Source organism: Chenopodium quinoa, unplaced genomic scaffold (genome assembly GCF_001683475.1).
Source record: "Chenopodium quinoa cultivar QQ74 unplaced genomic scaffold, ASM168347v1, whole genome shotgun sequence".
In the NCBI taxonomy this organism is placed as follows: Eukaryota; Viridiplantae; Streptophyta; class Magnoliopsida; order Caryophyllales; family Amaranthaceae; genus Chenopodium; species Chenopodium quinoa.
In genome coordinates this window covers 588,999-608,423 of record NW_018742656.1, presented here as the reverse complement: position 1 = coordinate 608,423, position 19,425 = coordinate 588,999, and the positions used below count along the sequence as shown (strand labels likewise).

The 19,425-nt window shown below is 34.7% G+C and overlaps 3 protein-coding genes across 3 annotated transcripts; 1 reads left to right on the top strand and 2 right to left on the bottom strand.

Moving 5' to 3' along the window:
- Positions 1-410: 410 nt before the first annotated feature.
- Positions 411-6,201, bottom strand: LOC110722238 (ADP,ATP carrier protein ER-ANT1-like). The gene is made up of 3 exons (XM_021901508.1): positions 5,059-6,201; positions 2,570-2,941; positions 411-976 (listed from the first exon to the last, which is right to left on the bottom strand). The coding sequence occupies exons 1-3, from the start codon at positions 5,317-5,319 to the stop codon at positions 665-667; spliced, it is 945 nt and encodes a 314-aa protein (XP_021757200.1). The 5' UTR covers positions 5,320-6,201; the 3' UTR covers positions 411-664.
- Positions 6,202-8,673: 2,472 nt separating this feature from the next.
- Positions 8,674-14,562, top strand: LOC110722237 (probable galacturonosyltransferase 11). Its single transcript, XM_021901507.1, has 2 exons — positions 8,674-9,983; positions 12,646-14,562. The coding sequence occupies exons 1-2, from the start codon at positions 9,825-9,827 to the stop codon at positions 14,095-14,097; spliced, it is 1,611 nt and encodes a 536-aa protein (XP_021757199.1). The 5' UTR covers positions 8,674-9,824; the 3' UTR covers positions 14,098-14,562.
- A 2,244-nt stretch (positions 14,563-16,806) lies between these two features.
- Positions 16,807-19,367, bottom strand: LOC110722236 (isoaspartyl peptidase/L-asparaginase 1-like). The gene is made up of 4 exons (XM_021901506.1): positions 19,126-19,367; positions 18,247-18,480; positions 17,959-18,045; positions 16,807-17,614 (listed from the first exon to the last, which is right to left on the bottom strand). The coding sequence occupies exons 1-4, from the start codon at positions 19,285-19,287 to the stop codon at positions 17,147-17,149; spliced, it is 951 nt and encodes a 316-aa protein (XP_021757198.1). The 5' UTR covers positions 19,288-19,367; the 3' UTR covers positions 16,807-17,146.
- Between the last annotated feature and the right edge of the window lie 58 nt (positions 19,368-19,425).

Below are 19,425 nucleotides of genomic sequence, written 5' to 3'. Positions count from 1 at the left end.
TAATAATACACAAAATGACAATTTAGAAAGAAAGAAACAAGACATTAGTATTCCATAGTTCAGACTTCAGATTGACCTTAATTGATCAAAGGAGCATTTCTACAAAATAGAAACAAAAATGAAGAAGATTTTGTCATAATAGACCCCATGACTCAACACAAAATAAAAAAAAAATAAAAATAAAAAGATTACTTGTGGAAATAAAGAAAGCAATACGGATATTATAAGTAAACTATAGTATAATCGAGCCTGATACCTGTCTGTAAGTACTAGAGCTAACCAGAAGAAACAGACTGGAACCCAAAGCCCAGCCAAAGATCAGGCATCATCAGACAGGCAGTTCTGTTTCAGAGCTCCATGACAGAATTAGCCGGACTATACTAACATGAACAAGGAAGCATTTGAACACATAGGAATAAAAGAGAAGCAGTTACATTAATATGATCTGGTGAAACTATACAGTTGATACAATTGGGATTGCCATTATGAACAAACATTTGTTGATGGCATCAATAATGAAGATTCAATGAGTATGAGACTTATATTTCCTACTCTTTTGGCTGTGATTTTTCCTTCTGAATGATTTGAAAACCTTTGTGAAAAATCAATGGGGATACAATTAAGTATACTTTGAAGCTGTACAAAAGCAAGAATCTTATACACTTCATTTTCGCAACTTATTGTAAGGCTCGAACCTATAACCATGTCCATAAGCAATACGGTGCAACTTATCATACCCTGCTAGCACTCCAGCCCCTGCCATACCCAAAAGGATATTTGCAGAAACACCCCGGAAAAGAGCAGAAAACCCTTCATGATGAATAATCTCACGTAATGCATGTAATGCATTAGAATACCTTACAGACTCCCCAGATGTAAGCATCATCCTCCGTCGCACGGTGTCAAATGGATAGGCACAGATACCAGATGTAGTTGTCACTCCCCAACCCAAGAAAAAACAAGCAAGGAAATTATCCTGTAACATTCCAAGGATAAAAAGCAATCAGAATTCATACTTTGTATATGATAAGATGAAGATTAAATGGCTATGGTTAGTGATGAGTTTTCAAACACAAATACAATATGCTACAACCTGAATGACTCAAACATATACTCCTGTCCACAAGTATAAGTCTGGTATATTATTTTTAGATGTCCATTTCTAAAAGTCATAATTACTTTATACAGAAAATTCACCTCAATTCTATCATGTGATTTGGGTCCCATATAAGAGCTTTATGTTTCTTTATACAAAGTATTATATAATTTCTTATTTTTACATATACACAGTCTACAATAAGCCTCCCTCCTGATTAAAACTCTTTAGTTTTACACTTAAACCTAAGAGGACTTTTATTTGTGGACAGAAAGAGTAGAAAAAATTACAAACCACATTTTGACACAACGTACAGATAAGAGATAGATTAGTCGAAATTCCGAATTCTTTCCTGAAAATTTCAGCATACTCAAGAAAGTTAAAAGTTATCTAACCTGAACTGCTTTATAAATATAGCATAATCAGACAGAGAGAGAGATCCGTTATTTGAATGTTCTTGATGTTTCAAAATTTAAACAAAGTTAAATAGGTCAACACAACTACCCGGTCAATAAAACAGGCTGGGTTTTAATTAGGTCAGGTAAGTGTCAAGGGTGTTTGACATATTTATGTTGTGTCTAGCTTGGGAGAGGCCCAATCCACCCAACAACATTATCAAATCCTCAACCCCAAAAGGATGGTCCTTGCCAACATGGAGCAAGATGTCATTCCACGAGTCACTTACATTAATCATTTTCCTGCAATCACACCTATTGCATTCTATAATATGATCATAAAGACCTTAATTTAATATCCTCGATACATGGTACCCCTTCCATCCAAGTCATTCTTGGTCTACTGCAACTTCTATTTTATTATCCCCACTACAGCATTACCAACCATGGAGCTTCAGTATCAAGATTCTATCTCTTTTCTGTATTACAACTCATTTTATATTTCTCCAGCCTACTTTCCACTATCATTATTTCTTTTCTTTAAGGCCTACTCCTATGCTTTTTTCCTCAAATATTAAACAGAAACAATGACCGCACCTGCAAAAGATGGTAAAATTTCACAAATTGCTACAAACCACTCCCCTTCGACCTTGTTTTAGCAACAGCAAAAAAAGAAGTGTGCCCTATGTCTATAAGAACATTTGTCAAAAAGAATGACAACAAGAAATAAATTCCTTGGGTCTTCTCTCCTTTCAATTTTATAGATCTCACTTCCATAGCAATACCGTGAAAAAATTGTTACAGCTGCCTATAACGGTGACATGGTGGTGGGAGAAAAGGAATTTAAACTAATTCACCAATAACAATAAAAAAAGAGAGGTCCATTAAACATTCAATACGAATATTTTCTGCCACTTGACAATTGATATCTAACAAGATTGTTAAAGTTCCAGGCATTAAAGCCCAGTGGGAGCAAAATAACTGCTGCATTGTGAAAGTTTTCAGTAAAATCAAACTAAGCAGACAGCTAAGAGTGTAATAGGATACTCGGGCAAAAAAAAAAAAAAGAGTGACCAACCTCAAGAGGCCCAACCAAAATAAGCGGCTTCAAAGTGTCATATATCCCAAAGTACAAACCCCGATAAAGTGTAATTCCAAAAATTGATACTCCAAATCCTCGATAAAGTCCTCCAATTCCATCAGTTGACAATGTCTTGCGGTAAACATCAACCAATCCTTTAAATTGTCGTTGCCCATTCATAGAAACTCCCTGTGAATCAGTAGCAAGTCGTGTACGTGCATAATCTAGATGATAGAGAAAGACTGAAGTTGTTGCTCCAGCAGCACTTCCAGAAGCCACATTTCCAGCAAACCATTTCAAGTAGCCATCTCTCTCCTTAGAATGCCCGAAAAGACTCTTGAAGTACTCTCTGAATGCAAAGTTGAAAGCCTGCATAGCATCAGAAATTCCAGTTCTCTATCTTTTAAACAAATAGGAAATAGAACACATCAAAAATTCCAGTTCTCTATCTTTTCAACAAATAGGAAATAGAGCACATGAGTGTTGCAAACATGTTTCAACTCCAATTTCGTCATTACTACTTAAATAAATTGTTATTCCAAGAAAACTCCAACCAAAGTCAGGAACATGAATATGAGATAAAAACAGGTGATGATCATTGTAAGAAAAGTAAAATTTATTATCTACATACCTAAATTAAAACTGCTTAGAGCTGAACTTTATTTTTGTGTGGATTTCCAAGAAATGGAAAATTTTGCAAATTAGGAAGGCTGGAAACCTAGGTGAAGACCAGGAAGGACAAACAGATATTTAGTTATTCCCTTCAAATACTAGCAACCAGAGTTAGCAAAAATTGACCTGACTTAAATATTGACTTAAAAAGCCAAAACCTATGTGAAGAAATTGGGTGATGTTGATGGCCAGAAAAAGGAAGAAGTATGAAATAATTTGAGTTATTTTGTTGGCCTCAAATCCAGAAGCTTTTCAGAAATCAAGCCTTACATGTTAGTATGTTACCCATAATCCCAATTTGAGCTGAATCCCTCAAACAATTATAGGGTACTAAATACCATACCAGCCATAAACCTAACCTGCAAAATATGTACGTTCAAGAATATTGGTTTCTTACTAGTAAAAACCAGTACTTGAGGAAATCAAGTGATTTATCTTATTCTCCCAGCAGGGTTCAGGGTCTTCAGGCTATATATAATTCCAATAAGCTTTGTTACTTTAAAGAGGTTCAATGGATTTCAATAAGAAATTTTATTCAAGATGTTTGACAAAGTATTAAAAACAATTTAGTGGCTCATAACTTCCTACTGACTAAGGGCCTGTTCTAATAGATTGATTTTATAAGATAAGGAAATTAGGAGCTGAGCTGAACTGAAATGAAAATAAACGTATGAGAACAGGCCCTAAGTCTGAAAATTTTGATAATTCGCAGGTCAATCCTAACCCATTTTCAGTTGAGCCAACAGTCGATTGCTTAAGTTATTTGTTATTTAAAATATGTTGAAATGGAACTCTAATTTAACTCAATAAAGACAGAGGCCTAATATTTTGGGATGAAGGGAGTACAATTTAAAACAATGTCCATGGGGAGGATTTTTTATGCCATCACATAATCAGTAATCAGTACTATATTCTCAAAACCATATTAACTAATAGTAAGACATAATCAAGGAGCAGGCCAGTGCATAACAGCAACAGGGCCATAAAATTCCATGCCGAATAGCAAAGATCAAATCTTCTTATGCCATACTAGTTTCTGAGCAGCACTTCATTGCTTCAACCAGGCTTAGCCATACTAAGACATTATCTCCTGCCCAAGTGTCCAGCAATTATCATCAATCATTTTAAAGCAGCAATTCCTTGTTACCAAATATGATAGAGTTCAATCATTTATCCCCAAATTTTCACTCTATTCCGATCAATCTGTTAGCACATTGAATGAGAGATCTTAAATGTTTTCCTTATTTTCACTCTTTTCCAAGCGATATGTTACAAGTAGTTACGATGAGCCCCATTTCAGTAGAAATCTAATGTTAAACCAAAGATCCTCTCAGACTACATTTGTTCCAAATTTTCACTCTATTCCTCAAAAGTCAAAACCCACATAGTATTATTTTGTTTTCTTTCCAATCAAAAATCCAAATTTGTTACTTCATACATCTCTAACTCTTTACTAAATAATTGCATCATCATTGCAATGCTAATAGTGAACTAACAAGCATGAAGTTCTACATAAATATCCACATCCTTATTTCAAATTGACAACAAATTTTCCATAATGTACCTTCCTATTTTCACAAACCCAACAAAACAATGGCATTAACACATGGCAAAAATCAACTGAAAGTAGCAAAAACATCTCACATCCTCATTTTCCATTCACATAATTTCTCTACATAAATCAATACAGAATACAAAAGAATGGTCAATTAACACCAAAAAAAAAAAAAAAAATATCACAAAACCCCACAAATTAATTCCAATTCCAGCAAAAACCCATCAAATTTCTAAGCAAAATTGTAAAAATCAAAGACCTGGGTAGGAAAATAACGAATGACATTGGCTTGATTTCCCCTCCAAAAAGCCAGAACACCTTCTTCTCGAAGAACCCTTTTGAAGCAATCAGAAACACCCAAATAAGGAGTATGAAGACGACCTCTCTTCAACAACTCACCCTGATTTTGCAACAGCAATTTCACCCTTTCAATCGGTGCTGCCGCCGTCTTCGCCACCACTGCCGCCGAACCTCCCATTACCCAATCCGCCGAGAACTTCTCCCCTTTTCTTGCTGCCATTTTAGGCCGCCGTGATTTTCTCTCTCCTCTTCGTGGGATGAAGCAAATGACGACGAAAAATGGTGGGAAAAAGAGAAGAGCGCCACCGAAGGATGACGGGTAATGTTTACCATGAATTTGAGTTCATGGTGTTTTTTGGGGCCCCAGACCTTTAGCCTCGTTTTGGACGTTTTGCTGCTTTTTTTTTTTTTTTTTTTTTTTTTTTGGAAGCACAAATTATCCGCGCTATCAAAATTGGAGCGTTGGTATCAATTCGAGTCAGTAGGTCAAATTCGGGTTTGTACTTTGTCATATGTTAATAATAGGGGAGCTAATTGAGTTGAGTAGCTTGTGAGTAACTCGGTCAAAACTCGGCTCGAGTTGGCTATTAAATCTCGGTATTATGAAACTTTATATTAAAACTTAATAGGAAAACTTAATATTGTAATTTTTTTTTTCTAATGAATAAACTAATTCAAGTAAAAACAGAGCAACTTCAATGGATAAGGAAAATCGAAGAACTTCAATGGAGAAATTGAACATGGCAAGAGACTTTAATGGAGGAGGATGATGCATCTAACCCTTGGTATTAATCATGATTATTTCTTAGGGTTTTTGTTTAATTCATGGTGGTGAAAATGGTGGTTCACAAGAGGAAAGATGGATATGTTCAATACAGTTTTAGTTAGATAAAACAAAAATGGTTGAAAACGATGAACATAGAGGTGGTTGCGGGTTGGGATTGAAAGGAGCTGATGGAGTTGGGTTGTGAATGGAGATTTGAATAAGAATATGGAGGAGGACTAGAAGAATAAGGAAATGAGGGGGTGGGGGAAGTTAAAAAAATACTACGTATAAAATATTGATAATTATATACTCCCTCCGGTTTTAAATACTTGCTCCATTTTTCTTGGACACGCATGCCGATAATATTTGATCACTTATATCTTTAATTACCAATAAGTATAAATTCTAACAATTGAAAATTAATAATCTATTCAATGAGATGATTCCAACAAGTACCCACAAGACTATAGTTTTTCTTATGTATAAATAAAAAACATTAGTTAAAGTAGGACAAATGAACAGTGCAAAAAATAGAAATGGAGCAAGTATTTAAAAAAGGAGGAAGTACTTTTTTGCCATTTCCTCAAATAAATATACTTTTTTTGCCATGATGAGAAACATCAATGTTTCTCAATGTTGGGAAACTATGGCAAGCATGGGAAATCTCTAAAAAGCAAACACTTCATTAAACTCTAATATCTTAAGGCTTGTTTACATTTACTGAATGAACTAAACTGAATGGAGCTGAAATGAATATTTTATTAGAGAGGGAAATTAGGAGCTGAACTGAACTAATTGGAGTTGAACTGAACTGAAATTAAGCTGAAGTGAACATGTCATTACATCATGTGTTGAGCGGAGATTTTTTAAACAATTTGACATTAAGTGGAGTTAATGGCATTTCATGTATGTCAAGTATTGGAGTATGTTGAATTTTTTTTTTTTTTTGGGGGGGGGTGTTAATCAAAGAGTATGTTGACTTCAGTCAAGTATACGAATCATCAACAAGTCTTCTTTTTTTTTTTAATCATGTTATAACTTTTTTGAGAAGTTTATGAAACATTAAAAGCAACATCATCTATACTTGGACAATTTTTTCGCGTTGGTACACCTTATATTTTAATGCGGATTATAATTTAATGTGATTTGATTAATAAAGAATTATACCTCCTCTAAAATATAGATTTAACAACCAATTCAAGTGCAAACAACAAAGTTGTGCACTTGTGCCTTAATTTGCATAGAATATTTATTCATGTTCATTTGTATTAGGGGAGTTGAATTTTATGCTTCATGTCTATAGGATTTATCTTCTCTTGCTTCTCTCAATTTCAAAATGCTTCTAAGTTATGAAGGTTTGGATCACCCTAATACGACACAATAACCATGAATCTAATGCATAACACAATTAAAATCCTTTTCCATTTTTATATTGCAATATTTTCTAATTAACTTAGTAACAGAATGAGAAAATTTTCTCGATTAAACCCTATTTGAGATTCTTTGAGGTGGGGATTTCCTCCCCCCCCCCCCCTCTAAACACTATCACACGTAAAAGGCCTAGTCGTCGTTAACCTGAGTTGAGTGGACCCTGTAGAGATTTTGGCTCGGTAGGGCTCTTCTCCTTACCAATCAACAAAATAAATAAGTAACATGAAACACAATGGTTTGGTTGGATTTGACTATGTAAAAAAAAAAAAGGTTTTCTAAGTTATGCCCCCAAACTTCTTCAGTTTCTAAGCTGTGCCCATGCTTTTTCAAACGTCTAACCTATGCCCTCAACCTCACTAATTTTTATTACGGAGTAACAATAACCTTTTTTATTTTTTTTTTAATTTTTAAAATTTTTGTAAAGTGTTAAACCAATTAGAATGGGATACATGTCAAATTAATAATGCCACGACACCATTGTTGGTAAAATAACTTAACTTTCATTAACTAATATGACTGTCAAAGGGTATTGTTGATAAAATATCGTGAGGTGGAGGCACAACTTATAACTTTGAAAAAGCATGGTACAACTTAGAAATTAAATAGCTTGGGGGACATAGCTTGAACCCCCAAAAAAAAAAAAATTCCAATGTTCTAATCCTCGAGTATTGATGATCTTTTCTTAAGTAAATCAATGCTTGGCCTAAATTATTTTACATCATTAGAGTGACACTTACTTTGTATTTTTTTGTAAACTTGTCTTGATCCCTATGATTTTTTTTTTTTTTTTTTTTTTTTTTTTGGAAGATGCTCCCTACTCCTTACGTGGGTTAGGAACTACCTAGGAACAACCCTACTAGAGACAGAAAATTACTTGACCTTTAAGTTGTCATATTCTAACTGTAGTAATAAGTTGATTTATGCCTTACTAATTTTATTAAAGTATTTTTAGGTTGTTTCGATGGGCCATTATTATGGTTCCAATTTGTGTAATCTAGCTACTACCTAAGTAGGCAATTAGGCCATACTGAGACATTATTAAGGAAATGATGAAAAAGATTAGCAAACATGACTTCTTCAAATCTTCAATTATTCTCCCGTTCAAAAAAAAAAAAAAAAAACTTCAATTATTCTATGTTATACGTGACTTTTAAAAAAAAAATAAAAAAAAAATAAAAAAAATAAAAAGACAAATACTAAGTACTAACCCCTTTGATTTTTGTAAGTGCAACAAATTGACTAGAATATTTGCCTATTGCAATGTTGAATATTAATATCTTTGATTTTTTATTCGTATAAATTAAATTACAAAATATAACTAATCCAATGACATATTACATAATTACTGTATATAGTAATGCAAAATGTCAAATATTACCCTTTCAAAATACAAAAAGAGTATATATTTTTGTCGTTAGTTCTTTCAATATTACAACCAGTACATCATTAGAAAGCTTCAAAAATATTTTGAAATTTATTATACGGATACACCCGATATTTCTATGTAAATCAATGCTTTAAAGTATTTCGGATATCGGATAGCCGAAACTTTTCGGATCGAATATCAGATTTTACAGTTTCGGATATTAGGTATCCGATCCATGCTCACCCCAATTTTGGAGAGTATGCCGACACTATGGGAAAACTTCAATACTCCCCGTAAATTAAAAAAAAAAAACTTCGATACTCATAATACAATCCATTAAAATGTTATCATATAATACATAGCATATATAGTCAATAGGTAAACAAATAAACACAAAAAAAAAAAAAAATAGGTAGACAATTAAATTATATGACAGAATACAAATCGATAAATATAATCATCAATTTTATATAAATCACCCATACATAAAATGATACTTACATCTTTTGAAAATCCACTCAATTAGAAAATAAAAATGAGAATTTCCAAACAAAATATCGAGAAAAAGAGAAAAGGTGCGTGAATGTAAAACCCGTTCTTCATTAGGGATTTATCCTTAATGCCTCCTCCAAGTAAATGCATGGAGTAAAAAAAAGTTAAAAGCAAAGGCTAAAAAAAAGAAGGGCAAGAGCACATCAGCACATGTAGTCATGTGGAGATGCCCTTCCTCGGTTCCTCCTTCCCTTCCCCGCCAATGTGAACAGTGCAGAAGCAGAAACCAAAAATTCATTTCTCCTCTTAATTAATTTGATTAATTACTAATTATATAAAAGCTGTCCAAATAAATGTGCTGATTTTTACTGACCCCATTCATTCCAAATCTATACTTTCTGCTTTTTATTTCTTTCATCATTTGCTGCTCATAAACCCAGTAAAAAAAAAAAAACCAACTTTAAACCCCACATTTTGATCAGTCATTTCTGGGTGAATTTTGCCATTTTAGACTTGTGGGCATAATTTTTTACCAAAATACTGAACTGGGTTTTGTTTTTATTGAGTTTTTAATCAGATTTTATACTTTAAATTGATATTTAAATCTTGATTGATGATGGGTTCAGCTTAGATTGTTGAATTTTGGGGTGATTTTTATTTGCGGCGGAAGATGCGGGGGCGGCGGGCGGCTGATTTCCGGCGCCCTGTTCGAAGAAGAATTTCTAATTGGATCTGGGCACTTCTTGGATTGTTCTTTTTTGCTGGGATTATTTTGTTTGTTGTTCAACATAATCATCATAATCAAGATCATGTTCATCAGCCGACAGTGGTAATTTACTCAATATTTTTTAATCAAATTTAGTTATAATAGTATATATTTGAATTAATTGCTTATCATTTGAAGTTGGATGATGAATTTTGGGTTGATTAGAGGTTTATCTAAGTGTTATTTTGTCAAATTATTTTGTGGGTCAAAGGTGATTTTATTGGCAGAATCTTGGTAGGTGAGATGTCATATAAGTGGTAACGGATTACTTTATACTCATTTCTTGCTTTTTGGTTGTTTTTGTTTAGTTGAAGTGTTAATCTATCAGTGGTTTTTACCAAGTTTGAGGAATTCGTTGGGGAATTTTCCTGATTTGTGTAAGATATCCAAGTTCATTAGATTCATATAATTATAGGTTCTCATTTGTGTGATGTCAATGTTTGAATTACTAGTTTAGATGGATGAGAGTATAACTTGAATATATGAATTTTGACTGTATTTTTATAACCTGAGGCCATTACTTGATTTGGATGATATCTCGAATCTTGTATGTCTACCATATTAAAATTGAGGCACCACAGGAGAAGTTCTATCTCGCACAATAAGGTGGATTCAATACGTTTTCCAATAACCTATGCTCAAAATTTGGTATCATAATTGGGTGATGATCTCATATGATGACTATTGTTAGGGCATATTTGTATTATGCTTCTTCATAGTTCATTATGCTTTCCTGAGAGTTGTCCTGTTTTGTGGTTACAAATTCTTATTTGCTTATGTTTCTTTTGTCACGTTCGAATTCTTAAGACTTTGTGCTTTGTAATGTATATCTTGAGCCTTATGTGCCACCATTTGATGCGAGTCCTGGTGGTGAACTCAAATTTAAGTCATTTAGAAATAAAGTGATCTTCCTATAGGCATTTGGCTGTATCCTGTAGATCAGTGTATTTTGTCTGTAAGGGTATAAAAGAGATTTATAGCCATTTAGGGATGTAAAGTTCAAGCTTTGTAAAGCCTTCATTGTCAAAGCTGAATGGTTAACTATACAATGCATATAGTGATCAGGTGCTCCTGATAAAGTAAAGTAAAACATCTTAATGTTCATGGGCATGATATCAAGTAAACTAATCTTTATTTTAATAGGGAATTGCCTCTTTCTATTCTGTAAATCTCGTTGAAGCCCTAGTTCTTTTAGTTATTTACTTAACTATATCTCTTTTAGTTTAGTATATTTTTGTACGTCCCATCAAGAATGGGAAAGGAAATGCTTAATCATAGTGTATACTTTTTGTTCTCAAACCCGTAGAATGGTAGTCATTCCGAACTCTAGCTCATTATATGTAGCCTTTATAACGTTACAACAATTAAACATTGCCAAAGCTTTAATCCCAGAAGGATTGGGAATTACTCTATAATGTCAAAATCTAATTTCAAAGTTCTAGGGAATCAACTAGTAATAACAGCTTGATGAATGCCAAGTCTTATTGAACTTAAGTATACAAGCTGGAAACTGTTTTGTTTAACCTTATATCTTAAACTGATCTGTTCTTCCTCCATCACTCTCCTTTTAACAGAGAGGCCAACAAGAAAATAAAAGTCTAAACTTTTCTTCACTTTTGCTAGCCTTTGTCAGGATTAGTGTTAGTTATCGTCTTCTGTCTTCTTTTCCTTTTTTTGTTCTTCCCTTAAATATCTCCTACTTATTGAACCATTTTTTGTATCATACTATCATGTATAATAAATTTGGCAAACGTATCAGCTAACAGTCTCCGAGGATGTGAAATTGTAACCCCCTTACATAGGTGTGATTTAAATGTGTTTGAAAATTGTTCCAGTTTCCGAGGGTGTGAAAAATAGTAACCACACACACAGTTCTTGGTCTTGAGGGTACTCACCTTTGTGTTGTATATGCTACGTAGGACTTCCAAATTATGGAATGAAATTTATGTATCCCACAATGTTCCTGTTTTATTGACAGTGCATCATGTATATGCTGTTGGCATTCCAGCTTATTCACCAATTTTTTTTTGGTTTTGTGTACTACTTTACTTTGAGGACATGAGTTAAGCAATCTAACTTTTAGTCCTTTATGCATCTCAAAGTATGTCCTTAAAATCCTAGATAAAATGGAACTTCCTAATATGTGTTTTGACGCTCTAAGTTAGACCAATGGTATATCAAACTTCTTAATATTAACAAAGCTTTACTTTATATCTACGTTTGCACCATTTAGATCACTCTTGCTCACAATCCAGATATTTTTGAGCTTTTCCTCCGTTTCAGTGATACTTGAACAATGTAAAATCTATGTACATCATCTTGAGTTTAATTCAAACCATCATCTTACTGTAATGTATTTTCTTTATGTAAGAAACGCATTGGTTATGTTTGATTCAGACATACTTTTTGTGCAGTGAAACTGCAGGTTGAGTACATTAATTTATTGTATCCACACCTCTAGTCGGTGATGACCTTCATTGTGTATAAATGAAGAAAGATACATATTTGCTAGTGGAAATGCATCACCTTGTATGTTCATACATGGCGAGCTATAATAAGCTTATATTTACTTGAATCAGTACAAATTTGTAATAGAATAACACACTACTACAATGATGCACATATTATTATAGTAATCCACATCTGAATTGAAATTGTGCTTGTAATGTCCTGGAATCAGCATATTACTGGCAGTATCTTACCAGTGGCTAATGATTTGTGACAGAAAAAGGATAATACAGTAGAGCCTACTCGGGAGCGATTGAATTTTACAGACCAGTTATTAAGTTCAAGTTCAGTTGCAAGGCAATTAGCTGATCAAATGACCCTTGCCAAGGCTTATGTGATCATTGCAAAAGAGCATAACAACCTTCAGCTTGCTTGGGAGCTCAGCTCAAGGATCAGAAGTTGCCAGCTTCTACTTTCAAAAGCTGCTATGAGAGGAGAGGCTATATCACTGGATGAAGCAGAACCAATAATTAAAAGCCTGTCATCCCTGATCTTCAAGTCGCAGGATGCACACTATGACCTAGCTACAACAATAATGACTATGAAATCTCACATTCAAGCACTAGAGGAGCGTGCACATGCATCAACTGTTCAGAGCACAATTTTCGGGCAGTTGGCAGCTGAATCCTTACCTAAGACTCTCCATTGCTTGAACATCAAACTGATGGCTGATTGGTTGAAGAAGCCATCGCTACAGCCACTAGCAAATGAGAACAAGAATTCTCCCCGTCTCGTGGACAACAATCTGTACCATTTCTGCATATTTTCAGATAATTTGCTTGGTGTGTCAGTGGTTGTCAACTCTACCATCTCCAATGCTGACCATCCAAAGCAACTTGTATTTCACATAGTTACAAATGGTGTCACGTATGGTGCTATGCAGACTTGGTTTCTAAGTAATGACTTCAAAGGTGCAACAATAGAGGTTCAGAATATTGAAGAGTTCACTTGGCTGAATTCCTCTTACTCTCCTGTCTTCAAACAGCTGCTTGACCCTGATTCTCAGGCCTACTACTTTGGTGGGTCACAAGATTTCAGAGTTGAACCCAAGTTTCGGAACCCAAAATACCTTTCTCTATTAAACCACCTTCGGTTCTATGTGCCTGACATTTACCCCCAGCTGGAGAAAGTAGTTTTTCTCGATGATGATGTGGTTGTCCAGAAGGATTTGACCCCACTTTTCTCATTGGACTTGCATGGAAATGTCAATGGAGCTGTTGAAACTTGCCTTGAAGCATTTCATCGGTACTATAAATATCTCAATTTTTCCAACTCAATAATTAGCTCAAAATTTGATCCTCAGGCTTGTGGATGGGCATTTGGCATGAATGTTTTCGATTTGATTGCCTGGAGAAAAGCAAATGTGACTACTCGTTATCACTACTGGATGGAGCAAAACTATGACCGGTCATTGTGGAAGCTAGGTACTCTCCCTCCTGGACTTCTCAGCTTCTATGGATTAACAGAGCCGCTTGATAGAAGATGGCACGTACTTGGATTAGGATATGATCCAAACATTGATAATCGTCTAATAGAGAGTGCAGCTGTTATTCACTACAATGGGAACATGAAGCCATGGCTAAAATTGGCCATTGGCCGGTATAAACCTTTGTGGGATCGATATGTGAACCAGAGCAGTACATACCTTCAGGAGTGTGTCACAAATTGAACAGCAAGCATAGTTTATTTTTTACTTATTTTTTTTTTTAACTTTGAAGTTTTGCTGGTAATTTATGCAGTCATGAACACCGGAGCCTGCGATTCAACCAATTGTAGAGTCAATAAAGGATTTTTGTCTTCATTTAGGATCCTTTATTGGTACACTTTTGTTCCTCATATTACATATGTATTCTAATAGAGGAAGTTGGTTTTACAGATATAAGGCCCCACAAATTGTACTGGAAAAAAAATGGTGCTGGTTATTCACTTTTGGCTGGTGGATCTTAATTTTTTGGCCTTTGATACAGTTGTAGATTTTTTTTTCATTTTTGTAGCATTGTGTAATAAATTCATAGCAATTTTGGATTCAATTGTAATTTTACTCTAATAGATGGTATTCATGGTAGCTATTTTGTTCTAGAGATGTCAATTTCACAGTTGGTTATGAAGATTACCTAAGCTTTTCATTTTGTTAGTCCCCTCTCTACTGTATTGCGTTTAAATTTTATACAAATCATACCCGTTTCCTCAAGATGGAAAACTTGCACCACTCGAGCATGGAAGTTGATGGTATCATTAATGAAGGTGGTTTGAAATTTGTAAAAACTCAAGCTTCATTTTAATCACTAAATTAGAATAAAACTGGCATCATCTTGAATACAGAGTACACTGACAAGAACTGAGTTTCATTACAGGTCTAGACTTATTAATACACAAAGTATCACTAATTCATAATCAATTGTTTTACTTTGTATAATTTAATTTTTCAGATTTAAGTATTACTCCATTAGTGTAACTTTTGTTACATTTTAAGTGTTGTGTTACTATAAGATACATTTTATATTATGAGTTCAACTCGAATAAACTCGAAGCTAGATGACATAACACGACTAACCATAGTCAATTATACCGTACTAGTTACATGACCTGACTCAAGCTAATTAAACATCTGATTTAGCAACTCTAATGACTTGGAATCTTGGATATGTAGCCTGTGCTTAACTCACATTACAGTAGTTATACAATAGAAAAAACAAAGTTTATGAACCCAGAAACTGCATAAAGAAAGAAAAACAAATTACTTAATTCTAAATTTATTACATTCAACTAACTCAGCAATGTTCTTGACAAATTTGTTACAATCAACTAACTCAGCAATGTTCTTGGCACAAATGAGACACTTACAACTGATGAAACTCAATCAACAAACACACTGACCGACTGACTGACTGACATACACTACTATGCATGAGTAAAAACCTCAGCATTAACCTAAAACTGAGTAATATCATATCACTAACATACTACCTAGAATTAAAGACTGATTTTAATATGTAGTCTGACATAAAAGAATTGATACCTAAGAGAAGCTTAGTATTGTACTAAAGAATCAAATCAAGGCTAGGATCATCTGTTTTTGCGCAAAATCGACTACAGTTTTGACAGCTTCTTACGCCAAACAGGCTTGCTTCTTTCTCCCTAAGTCATTCCACGCTGCCTCTCATCTGCATCTTCATTAGCATCTGCATCTGGTATAACTCTGCTCAAGTCTGCTGCTCTCCCCTATTCGCATGCCTTGAAATTCCTCATCAGATGGAATAAACGGGTGTTCCAACAGAGCAGATGCTGAAGGTCTTTCATATAATTAAGACAGACACCTGTTAATGAAGTGCTTAATTTCATCATCTGTCACTTGTTTTAGCGCAGCAGGCATTACACCCCTTTTACACGACTGGATCTCAGCGCGATTCCTGCATTCACTGTAAAACTTTTCTCTACTCGTCATCTGAAGTACACACATCCCCAAAGAATATATGTCAGCCGTGTCACTATAGTTCAACGAATAACCCTTTGGTATATTGTACTCTGGTGCCTTTTACTCTGGTGTACCAGCATACGGCGGTTTACCAGCAATCTCTTCAAGCCTTATCGCGACACCAAATTCTCCTAGCTTAACCTCGCCTGTATTCCCATCAAAAAAGATGTTTTCCAGGCTAAGATCACGGTGCATAATCGGAGGGTTTTGACTGTGAAGATATTCAAAGCTTGATCAATATCTTCTTCTGTTGCAAGTCCTAAGACTATCTTACACCAATTAATTTGTATACCAGTAGCTTGATCAATTCCTCCATAAACTATTTTCTTGGAGTTGGGGTCTAATATGATGTTACGGAACCTTTCGTATCGCCCCGTGGGATCTGTCTCCTCAACATCGCTTCGTAGCATTGCTTGTGAACTCGAACCCGACATGGCTACTGATGAAGTAGTGATTAACAGCAGAAGAGAACAGAACAGAACAGAAACAGAGATTTCTGAGGATTTTTGTTGATGAAAGTAGTATTTCTGAAAATGTTGCTATAATTATGAAGAAAATGTAGAGTGCTTGAAAAATTATTTATAAGGGTATGTTGATATTTATAAGTGTATTTTGGTTGTTACATAAAAATCAAGATTTATCCAAACGGATTTTTCTTCTTTAGTCTGAGAGTTTGTTAGGACAGTTAGTTAAGTCGGTTATCAAGAAATGAAATTACCCTTTCTAAAACAAAGGAGTATAAATTTTAAATGATACGTACGTAAATAGGTTTGAACTCAAATATGTATAAAAAAATTGTACTCCGTATAAAATTTTAAATTTAAATCCGACAAAAGGTGCATTTGGCGGGAAATATTATACGACATAAAAAGGGGTGGGAGAGAATAATTGGTGATAATCTAATGAAGTCTAACCCACTAGTACTCACAAAGTTTGACCATTTATTCTTCAATTTTTCAGGAGAAATGAGTTGCAATGAATGAAATATCAAATGGATAGCACAATCGTTTACATTCCCATTAATTGAAAAAATATCTAAGCCTGCATAACTTCATTGCTTCTAGTTGGTTTGCTTGGCTAACTTGTGAACTGCTAATCTGTCTGCGGCTTCTAACATTATACATTTTGTCACCAGCGAATCCCCACTGTCAAGTAAAGCGAAGCACTCCACAAATAACACAATTTTCAAGCAGAATGCCTTCTTCATCAAACATTGATCATATTTCAAATTATATTAGGCCATTCAATGTATTGCAATCTCCGAGGAACCATCTTGGCTAGCACAAGCACGGAACATCCCAGTAGTATTGAATGGCATAGCGATCTCTCCTGTAGCTGATACAGCAATCAGCCCAAAGGTGCCTTCTGGGGCACCATTTTTCACAACATAATCCGCTGCTTCTTTCAAAGAAACACCTTTATATTCCATAAGTGCAGCCACATCTCGAGCAATGGTACCACGTATGATGGCTTCCCCTATCCCAGTGGCAGAGACAGCACAATAAGTGTTGGCATATGTGCCTGCTCCAACGATTGGGGTGTCTCCAATCCTTCCAGCCATCTTGTTGACAACGCCCCCTGTAGAGGTTGCAGTAGCCAAGTTGCCATCGCCATCAACTGCAACACATCCAACTGTGCCTAACTGGCTGTCACCACTCACTTCGTGTGTTTCCACTTTCACTTCTTTCTCGATGGACTGAGTGTAGTCTAGCTACAAAAACAAGTATCATTCATAGATCATTGAACTGAAGTAACATGATTGGAAGACTAGCAAAATGCATAACCTAAAATTCTTCTTAGCATATACTCAAAATATTAACCATTGTAAAATGAAGGTAAAAACAAATCAATTGAGCACCAACAAATTTCAAATTTATTCCCTTTTTCCATAACACTCTAAACCGGGGTTGTGAGAGGGTTGCACGGATACATATTATATGATGCAACCAATTAACAAGAAATATTCTGGCAAATTATCACAAAGAAAGAATTTCCTCTTAATGTTTTAACTTTTAAGAATGCAACTTCATATCCAAAGAGACATGATATATATACCTGCACTCTGTTTGCTTCTTTAGCTTGTTTGAGCCTTTCAACATTTGCCGGAGTTATAAAATGACTTGGTTCCTGAGTTTCAACGCCCTGCTTAATAAGACATTAATCAGTATAATATTGGAACACGACAGTAGATCAAATTTAATGACAGCTACCTCACTAGCTACTTTAAATCACAGTTTTTTCAAGCAAATTGTTCAATATTAACAATAATTTGCAAGACATGGATTCGGGGGAAAAAAAGCCTGATAAAACAATTTGGCCATAAAAAAGAAGGGGTGCACTCACTTGTTCTCTGGCAAATGCCTCAGCCCCTTCAAATGCAAGATATATATGCGGCGTCTTCTCCATGAGTAGCCGTGCAAGAGAAATGGCATTGACAACAGTTTTGAGACCAGAAACAGCACCACATTTCTTGGTGTTACCATCCATAATACACGCTTCCATCTCAACAGAGCCATCAGCGGTCAAGACCGAACCCAGGCCAGCATTGAACAGTGGATGGTTTTCTAGTTCACGTACCTGTTAAGGTCACCAACTTTTAGGCCCCGTTCACTTCACCTAATTTTTGCTGAACTTAAATTATTTTTACTGAATTTATACATTAATTTTACTGATTCTCTTATATTTCTTATTGATAGTTACTGATTTTTATTGAACTGAAATTATTTTTACTAAATATCCAATATTTTTTAAGGCGGAGTAAACCGGACCTTATTATTCTCAATTCTGTACCAGTAGTACAACCAAAGTAAATTGACAATAGTAGATCAAGTACTGCATAATAAATAAATTAATATTAAGTGCATCATCTGATAACAGACAGCTATGTCTATTTCAAGTTAACTATGATTCAAGCATTCAGTTTAAATCAATTGTCATCCTTAAACTCAATTATTGATGTATCTAATAATTATATAATCTTATATACTCCGTAATTAGACATAATCTTATACATACTCTAGTCGATACTGTTCCAATTCTTTATAGTTTAGAATAGACACAATTTAACGAAAATACTCACGGATTGGCGGCAAGAATATATAAAGAGGGGACAACATCTTATAAAATAGTAAACGTGACTATTAATTCCGAACACAGGACTTAAAAACACAATCAATCAATCGAGCAACGCCCAAGAAAGCATACTCCGTATAGAAAAATTACCACAAGTTCGACAACATCGAGGGGAGAGCGGCCAAGTTTAAGAGGGGAGACACCAATATCAAGACAATGTTTAAGGGCATTTTCACGAGCTTGTCGTTTATCAGCAGGAAGATCAAGAGGGATATCACCTGCTCCTCCATGCAAAGCTATCGCCCACCCCATCACTTTCTCTCTCCTCCTCACTTTTTTTTTTTGGGTTTCCAAGGTATTCAAAAGATCAAGGTTTGTAGTTGAGCAGTTAGCACACACTACTCATAATGATTCGTGAAATCCAGTGTCCAATTATTGCTTAATTAATTG